The 8,203-nt window shown below is 55.0% G+C and overlaps 2 protein-coding genes across 2 annotated transcripts; one reads left to right on the forward strand and one right to left on the reverse strand.

Moving 5' to 3' along the window:
* Positions 1-20: 20 nt before the first annotated feature.
* BDY24DRAFT_114575 (telomere repeat binding factor family protein) lies at positions 21-3,949 on the forward strand. Its single transcript, XM_076635882.1, has 6 exons — positions 21-793; positions 883-965; positions 1,067-1,100; positions 1,186-1,338; positions 1,550-1,633; positions 1,714-3,949. The coding sequence occupies exons 1-6, from the start codon at positions 278-280 to the stop codon at positions 3,532-3,534; spliced, it is 2,691 nt and encodes an 896-aa protein (XP_076495464.1). The 5' UTR covers positions 21-277; the 3' UTR covers positions 3,535-3,949.
* Positions 3,950-4,780: 831 nt separating this feature from the next.
* On the reverse strand, positions 4,781-7,890 carry UBP6 (ubiquitin-specific protease UBP6). The gene is made up of 13 exons (XM_076641117.1): positions 7,818-7,890; positions 7,644-7,752; positions 7,608-7,611; positions 7,366-7,395; positions 7,243-7,278; positions 7,023-7,127; positions 6,664-6,891; positions 6,386-6,449; positions 6,169-6,280; positions 5,904-6,018; positions 5,580-5,734; positions 5,422-5,444; positions 4,781-5,266 (listed from the first exon to the last, which is right to left on the reverse strand). The coding sequence occupies exons 1-13, from the start codon at positions 7,852-7,854 to the stop codon at positions 4,803-4,805; spliced, it is 1,482 nt and encodes a 493-aa protein (XP_076495465.1). The 5' UTR covers positions 7,855-7,890; the 3' UTR covers positions 4,781-4,802.
* Between the last annotated feature and the right edge of the window lie 313 nt (positions 7,891-8,203).

The following is an 8,203-nucleotide window of genomic DNA, read 5'->3' on the forward strand; positions in this document are numbered from 1 at the left end:
CAAATCTAAGGATGATCCAGCTCAAAAAATAATCTGCTGCGGCCTGTCAACTTACGGCAAGGACGTTCCATTCCTCCGAGGAAGGCGAGCTCGAACCTCAACCATCACCTTCCCTTCTTTCCTTTCCCTTTCCTTCCCTTCAACCCAACAAGCTCAGGATCTCCCCTCTCCCCTCTCCCCCTCCCACCTCTCCTTCTCACTCTCACTCGCTACTTCTAGACAGAGAGTTGAGAATCCACAACGCCCTCTGAGGCAGCGCTACCTTCTTCTCTCTCGAATGGAACCTCCCCCTGAAACCTCGTCCTCTTCTTCTTCTTCTCGAAGAAGAGTATCCCTTCCAGCTTCAGCATCCTCCCAACCTCTCTTCTTCAAACCTTCACCACCACCACCGTCCTCCTCTTCATCCTCCTCGACAGCGACTTCCCTCTCGAACCCAACCAACCATCCCGCACCTTCGACCTTCCACCTCCTCCCTTCAACCTCAGCCTCGACCTCCTCGGCTCTTCCTCCTTCAACGAGGATGTTCGCAGCTCCTCCTTCATCTTCTACGAGTCGACTTCATCAGCGAGCGAAATCGAGTGGTTACGGAGGAATCCAGGGAGGACAAGGAGCCAACACCCTCTCGAGGTCCATCAGCTCCTCCGGCGCACCAGGACCATCGACGAGCACTCTTCTTCCTCCCTTAGCACCTCAACTTCCAGCTTCTGCTACTCCTCTACAACCTGATCAGAAGAGAACGAGGAAAAAGTGGTCAGAAGAGGAGACCAAGCAGTTGGTAGAGGGTTGCAACAAGGTGGGAGAGAGCTCAACACAACGAACGAGGTCAAAGAGTCGGAGCTGACCTTTCTTTCTTCTCTTCCCTTCCGTTCGTACGTTATCTAGTGGGGAGTAGGAAGTTGGAGAGCCATCCTAGACGATCCAACTCTCACCTTCGAAGATCGTACAGCTGTAGACCTCAAGGATCGGTGAGCCTGGTTCCCTCTCTCCGCTCTCTCCTCTTTCCCAAAGATGAGCTTCCGTTCGACAGGAGACCTGACTCTGTTTCTCTTCTTCTCTGTTCTTCCAGCTTCCGAACCTACTTCCCTATCGCATACCATCAAGTACGTCTCAACATCTTCCCGTCCCGTTGAACAGCAGCCGACGTGAGCTGATCGAAACCTCTCCTCCCTCTGCTCCCCTTCGCAGCTCTATCCTGGAGCCAAGACTCACATTCCTGCTACGACAGCAACAGATCCAAAACGAGACGAGCTGGGGCTCAAGCTGGAGAAGAAGGAGGTCAAGAAGAAGAGACCGTTCACGGCTTCGGAGGATTTGGCGTTGAAGGCTGGGTTCGACCAGGTGAGTTGCGAGTTTGGTCCGTGTTCATCTGTTGTGGAAGAGGCAGGGAGTAGCTGAGCGAGAGGGATCGAGGAGAAGACACGTTGTGCCACTTAATTGTAGGAGGTGGTAAACTTGAAGCTGAGGGAGCTCGGACGCAGCTTCGTTTGGGAAGGTCTAGAAGCCCGAAACTGACTTCCTCCCTTGTCTCTTCGTTCGTTCCTCTTTTCAGCACGGAGCCGCCTGGGCCAAGATCTGCAAGGACTCCATCTTTCAAGGCAGGAAGAGTATTGATCTTCGAGATCGATTCAGGAATGTGAGTTCTCTCTCACTCGACCTATTCATGGAGCTTGGGTTTGAACTGACCGAGGACGCGTTCTTCCTTTTTCTGCCCAGGTCTTCCCCGAGCTCTACTCCAAAGCTGGCTTCAAACCTCGTCTCACCAGAGCCAAGACCACTCCCGTACCTAACACGGTCGATGGATCAGGATCCCTCTCCGATTTCGGTCCAGCTCCTACTCCTTCCTCCGCGTCGTCTTCGTCTGGACGACGCGCCTCCTCCGCCTATGGGTTCACCTCAGGTCCCCCCTCGAGATCTTCCACCACCGCTACTTCGCCTCTCCCTCTTCTCGGTCCACCGCCGAGTCGCTCGATAAAAGGGTCCTCATCCTCCGTGGATCGTCGTCGGTCGGCAAGCGTCGTCGAGTCGTCCGAACCCTCCTCCAGCAACCGACCTCGTCGTCCAATAACAGCCAGGCGAGCGTCCTTCTCCAACACTTCCACAGCAGCACACCCTTATCTACCAGCTCCAACATCGGCATCAACACCATCAGGAACGTCGTCGTCGTATCTCTACCATCCTCCTTCGACTCCGTCGTCGTCGTCCTTCTCCTTCTCCTACCCAAATCCAACTCGTCTCGCAGGACCATCTACTTCGTCTCCGCGTCCACATTACCATCCACAGCCAGATCTCTTCCCATCTCCACCTTCATCTCTACCACCTCACCCACAACCCAGCGATCTCATACCTCATCGATCGTGGTCGAGTCCAAACACCTCGAACGCGTCGACGCAAGAACGCCAACCAAACGTCTTCACCTCCCCGCCGACGACAAAGCACAGCGACGACCACCTTTGGCTCGCCGGAGGAGGAGCAGGATCCAACTTCATCTCGGACGAGCAGCACACTCTCGGAGGTTCGTCGTCGACGTCAAGCTGGCTCCCTTCCCACTACGGTCTCCCAGAAGACTTCGGTTCAGATCTCGGAGGAGGACCAGGTCTCCCGTGGCCTTCAGCATCGGACTCGGGAGCTCAAGACGGAGACTACTGCATCTCGGAAACAGGCTCTTCAGCCACGACGCCAGCTCCCAACACGTCCGTCTTCAAGTTCACTCATCACCCCACGGCAGGAGATCTTATCTACTCGTCGAACGCGAGAGGACCAACGCTCTTCAATCTCGATCATCTCACCCTCCCAGCGATGGGCATGGATCTCGCGTCGATGATGTTCCCTCCCAACTACGCCGACACATCTGGGTCGTCGTTCGACGTCGATTTGGATCTGGATCTGGATCTCATGTCGGATGGAGGAGAGTCGGCGGCGTCGATGAGGTTGGCGGCGTCGAAGATGCAGATCGGACAGCAACATCAACATCACCAGCATCACCACCACTCGTACTCGGATTCCCAATCCCTCTCCTCCTTCCACCATCATCCCAACCCTCCAGCACCGTCCTCGCATCAATCCGAACCCAACCTTGCCTTCTACAACGGTCCCTCTACGTCTTCACCCGCTCCCTTCTCAATCACCCAATCCCACCCATTCGAACCACCACCGGCCGCGCTTCTCTCCTCCTCTTCCTCCTCTCGCCATCCACAACCCCTCCAACCACCCCCGCCGCTCACTCACTCTTCCTCCACCGCCTCCGAAACCTACCACCCACTCGACTGGCCCTCGTCGTCGTCGTCTTTCGACTACAACCTCGCTCCTCCTTCCTCGAACAGCAGTCGCGTCCCACCGGCCTGGTCCACGCCCGCCGCGTTTGGAACGACGCAGGACGACATCAACTTGGACAGCAGCGGAGGGGAAGGAATGGATAGGAAAAGGAAAAGAGTGGCTAGTAGAGTTGGAGGAGCGGAGGAGAGTGGGCTGCACTGGTTGGACTTGTCGATGTTTGGAGGGGAAGGAGGAGGAGGGAGTGTGGGTGGGACGAACTGACGGGAGGGAGAGGGAGATGAGGTTGTTTTGGGTTCGGTTCTAGGGTTTTATGATTTTTGGGCTTGCGGATATCGTTGCTTACTTTCTTTGAGCTTTGAGGGAGAGGGAGAAGGGCAGGAGGGAGGAGAAAAGCAAAGAACGCGGGAGAGGTTCGCGTCTCGTCGTGTCTCACTGACTTCCCTACTCGCTCCCTCTTGCGTCTATCCATTTTCATGAATGGCTGGCGACGCTTCCGTATGAATCCAGCTAAGCTCTGATAGGTAGGCTCTTGTGACTCGTCCGTCGTCAAGAAAGGTCGCTCCAAGGCTCTGTTCTCTCGAAGCTGACCTTCGACTCGTCCTCCGCCAACTTCCACCCTCTCCTCCTCTTCAACGATAGACGACACCCAGCTCTACACCCACGCCATAATTATATCACTCCTTCGTCTTCGAAGCCTCAGAGCGTTCTCAGCGTAAGATTTAGAACGCGTCCCTCTCCCTCCTCCAGCAGTCTCTCCTCCTCGTCCGTCTTCTCTACTTCAAATCTCATCCATCTAACCCCATCCCACCCCTTCAATTCCTCATTCACCCGGTCATCTACTCGAGGGCAGCTGATCTAAAAGAAACGCACGAAGCCGGGAAGAAAGCAGAGTCAGCGACGCGTCGACGAGAGAAGGGAAGGAGGAAACGGAGGAAAAGGGAAAAAGAAGAGGGCATGTAGAGCATTGCAACCTAACCTGTACAGCAGAATGTAGGCGGCCGAATCCTCTCCTCCTCCGTCCAAACTAGCGATCTTGTCCCTCGAGACGATCGAGACCTTTTCGTCGTCGAACCTGGGCAGGAGGGAAGAACATGACGAGTCAGTTTGGTCTTCTCTTCTTTGTGTGCCACTTCAAGAGTGGAGGAGGAAGAAAAGGAGCGTTGGGGCGAAGGGGTAGGGATAGGTCGGGTGGTGGAGGAGGAGGAAAAAGAAAGACGACACTCGAACGCACTTGTACCACTCCTCGTCCGCCGCGGGACCAGTGAGAGGCGTTGCCGACTGCGCAAAGGCTCCAGTAGTGGGTGGAGGAACGGTCTCCTTCTTGACTGTAAGAGGCGAGGCGGAAAAAAAATCAGGGGAAAGAGTCAGTCGAGAGGAAGGGAGAGAGAGACGCGTCGAAAAGAACGAACCCCATCCGATCTGAAAGAGAGAGAGAGGGTCAGCTTCAGACGCAATAGCGAAGAAGAAGACATTTCAAGTACGAACGTAGTGACCTGAATCGGCGGAAGCTCCCTTGTGAGTGACGATGGCTATCGAACGAAGAAGGAACGAAGAAACGAATCAGCCCTCCTCTCGGTCCCAACCGTACCATTTCCGAAGGAATGATCAAGGGACTCACCACACAGCTCATACAACCCACTCGCGTTCGCTCCCGTATCAGCCCTCACGCTCTCGTCCACCAAGCCCCTCAACGTCACACCCTCCTCAGCCCTCTTCTTCCTCTCCTCCTCCTCAGTCCCTCCGTAAACCTCCACCACCTTCTCGGTCACAGCAGCAGCAGGAGCGGATTCTCCGTCGACAGCCATGGCAGTCGAAGTCGAGGCCGACGAGGAAGCGACGGCAGTGGACGCAGCAGCAGCGGATTGACCTCCTCTGATTCTCTTTCGAATCTTGGCTCGTTCGTCTCGATCCTTGGAGATGTTTTTGAGAGCAGTGTTGACAGGGAGGAGTTTGGCTTTGAGGGAGTCGGTGCAGAGGTCCAGAGCGTCGAATTCTGTGGGAGAAGCACGGGGAGGAGAGGGAGTCAGTGCGAGGAGAACGCGCGACGCGCCGTAATGAGAACGAGAAAGCAAAGACGAAATCAGAAGAGAAGGAAAGAGAGATATAGGTGTAACTGGAAAGACCGGAGCGGGAGAAGAACAAACGAACCGAAGGGGAACTTGACCTTCCTCCTGAAGAAACGCATCGAAGAAGCAAAGCGAATCGAAGCCAGGGTCAGTCGTGTGCCTTCTCTTCCTCCACCTTTTCGAAGCCAATCTGCCCCCCTCCCTCCCTCCCTCCACCCTACAAGTAGCCGGCAAACTCACATGATCTTGGCCTTCGAGTTGGTATCCCGCCTCCAGTAGAACCTCACGAGATGAATGGTGAGAACCGAAGGCAATCTCGACAGTCGACTTCGTTCGGTGTAGACGGCGGATCGACCGAGCGTGGGCGAGTTCTTCTCGATCTTCTGGTCGAGAGACTGAATGAGGTGAAGAGACGGCGGTGGAGGTGGAAATGAAAGGGCGAAAAAGACGGAGGGGGGGAAGAGAGGGAGGGAGGGAGGAGACGGAGAAGGGTCAGCTCTCGTGATCGACGGAAAGAAGGGCGAACAGAAGAGAAGCAAGAAGAAGCGAGAGCTAGGGACTCACATCCATGATTCCGGTGTACAGGTAGTTGGTAGTAACGGAGATGTTGCAGTCGAGCTTGGAGATCTTCTCGGTCAAGACGGTCGTAGCTTCCTCTGGAGCTTCGTCGCACTTCAGCCTGAACGAGTGAGACATAGTAAGAAGAACTTTCAGCTCGAAGAGTGACTGAAAACACGACGACGAACTCGAAAGGCAAGAGGCGATCTTGATCCTCCTGCTTTGAAGAGTGACGCGTTGTTCGAGGGGAGGGAAGTGAAAGCAAACTCACTCCTTGACCATCTCTCCCATCATGAACTGACTGACGAAGTTCCCGTTCGAAGATCCGACTCCGGGAAGAGCTTGAAGAGCGTTGGTCATGGTCGTCCAGCACTCGTCGGCGTCTGGAAACAGAAGAAGGACGGAGGTCAATCAGTCGTTCGATATCAACACGATCAACAAGCTGAGGAGGGCGAGGCGAAGGAAACAACTCAAAAGCTGCTACTGACCTTGTTGAGCGTAGCCACCCTGTCGAGACTGTTCTCCGAACTGAGGAGCAACGGTCCTGAGTGTCTGGTGAGGGACGACGAACGAACGAGAAACGGCAAGAGGTCAGCTCTTCCGAAACGCAAGAGTCTCCTGCACTGTTGCCCGCCATCCTCTGCACTGATTTTCCATATGCTTCCAGCAGTCCACTTCCATCCAACCATCCGCCCACTTCCTCTCTCTCTCTCTCCTTTGGACTCCAACAACCAAACAACAACGTGTTCGCCTCGTTCCAACTCACCTGCAAGAAGCTCATGGGAGGGAACCCTTCCGTCGTCCTTCCCATCCCGTCCCAAAGACCCTTCATAGCCCTTGTCAATCCAGCGTCTCCTCCTGTCGAAGACTGTCCCTGTCCTCCAGAGTAGGAAGCGAGAGCGGTTCGAAGCTCAGGGACGGATCGAAGAGCTTGGATGGAAGCGTTGGCGTAGCAGGTGTTTCCGAGGTTGATGAGTCCGGTTGGAGATTTGGTCTGTACCAAGATGGCATGTAGAAGAGAGACGCGGGTTAGTGGAGGGACCTGAAGGGCGAGTAGAAGCGAACGGATGGGGTCGAGGGAAGGAAGGAAGGAGAGGGAGAAGGAGTGTTGAGCTCGAGACTCACAGCGAGAGCGAGCTCTGAATCGTCCATGTCCTCCAGGAAGGTGATGGGTTTCGAAGGAGCCGTGGGGAGAGGTCCAGAGGTTCCGATGAGCATAATGGTGGCTTTCTATATATCGAGGGAGAGGGAGGAAGAGGAAGAGAGGGAGGAGGTGGAGGGTCAGCAGCGATGGAGGGAGCGAACGACAGCCGAGCCTCGACAACCAGAGAAGTATAGAACGAACGGGTTTGATGGAAAGCTTGGTGAGATCAGCATCGTCCTAGAAAACGGACGAGAGGTGGGCAAACGAAAGAAAAGCGAAGGTCAGGCCCCGAACGAAAGGAAGGGAAGGAGTCGTCGAGCTCACCTTGAGCATGCCACCCTTCACCATGACTTTGAGCAGAAAATAATCGAGAAAAGGCGTCAGAGAGCGCATTCGGATGCTCTTGTATGGCTATGGTATGGGACTCACCTTTCATCCTGCAAGGACGAGGGAAAAGACGAGCGAAACAAACACCAAAGGGAAGGACACCTCGTCAGCTTCCACCACGACCTCCTTCCCTCACCCGTCTCGAGAGCTACCACCACCCTCCCTCAGCAGCCTCTACACATCCGACGCCACAGAGAGCCAAGATGGTTGCTAACCTGTCTACGGGAACTCCGGTGACGGCGTAAATCTGCTCCTTGAACTCGAGAGCGGGAGCGGAAAGGTTGACCTCGAGAGGGAACGATTTCCCGGAATGTTTGATTGTGACTGCAGAGGGAGAAATGAGAGTCAATAGAGCGACGTATATATAGAGGAGAGTCTTGAGAGCTCACTGGGGATAGTGGACATGGCGGAAGGAGAAGGGGGCATCCAGAGAGAACGGAGAGAAGGGAGAGTGATGGGTTGGGGGACTTCGCCTCGAAATCGATATGGACTTCTCGTTGCCCACGTTTGCCCTGACGACCGCGAGAAGGTTTGCTCTCCTTCTTGTCAGGTAATGAAGCGAGTAAGATCAGTCGTCACGGCGAGGTCTGTGTAAAAATAAAGCAGTAAGGCGATTCGGCAATCTTTCTTGAACGAGGCGCGTCGCTCCTCTCCCTCCTCCGCGACCCAAGGGACTCCCTCTTGCAGGTTCGATTCGATCTCGCCGAGAGTATACTCTCTCCAACTAGACTTTCTTCCGAGCCAGGAGCGAGTTTAAGCGCGTTCGCAGACTTCC

The sequence above is a fragment of the Mrakia frigida genome (assembly GCF_051309035.1).
Source record: "Mrakia frigida strain ATCC 22029 unplaced genomic scaffold BDY24scaffold_21, whole genome shotgun sequence".
NCBI classification, from domain to species: domain Eukaryota; kingdom Fungi; phylum Basidiomycota; class Tremellomycetes; order Cystofilobasidiales; family Mrakiaceae; genus Mrakia; species Mrakia frigida.

Excerpts from the sequence above, each read along its gene's own strand:
- BDY24DRAFT_114575 (XM_076635882.1), top strand. The coding sequence starts at position 278 with ATGGAACCTCCCCCTGAAACCTCGTCCTCTTCTTCTTCTTCTCGAAGA. Across the intron at positions 794-882 it reads TGGTAGAGGGTTGCAACAAG|TGGGGAGTAGGAAGTTGGAG; the intron begins GTGGGAGAGAGC and ends TACGTTATCTAG. Across the intron at positions 1,339-1,549 it reads TGAAGGCTGGGTTCGACCAG|CACGGAGCCGCCTGGGCCAA; the intron begins GTGAGTTGCGAG and ends TCCTCTTTTCAG.
- UBP6 (XM_076641117.1), bottom strand. The coding sequence starts at position 7,854 with ATGCCCCCTTCTCCTTCCGCCATGTCCACTATCCCCA. Across the intron at positions 6,019-6,168 it reads ATGGGAGAGATGGTCAAGGA|GCTGAAGTGCGACGAAGCTC; the intron begins GTGAGTTTGCTT and ends TCACTCGTTCAG. Across the intron at positions 5,445-5,579 it reads AACTCGAAGGCCAAGATCAT|GAGGAAGGTCAAGTTCCCCT; the intron begins GTGAGTTTGCCG and ends GCGTTTCTTCAG.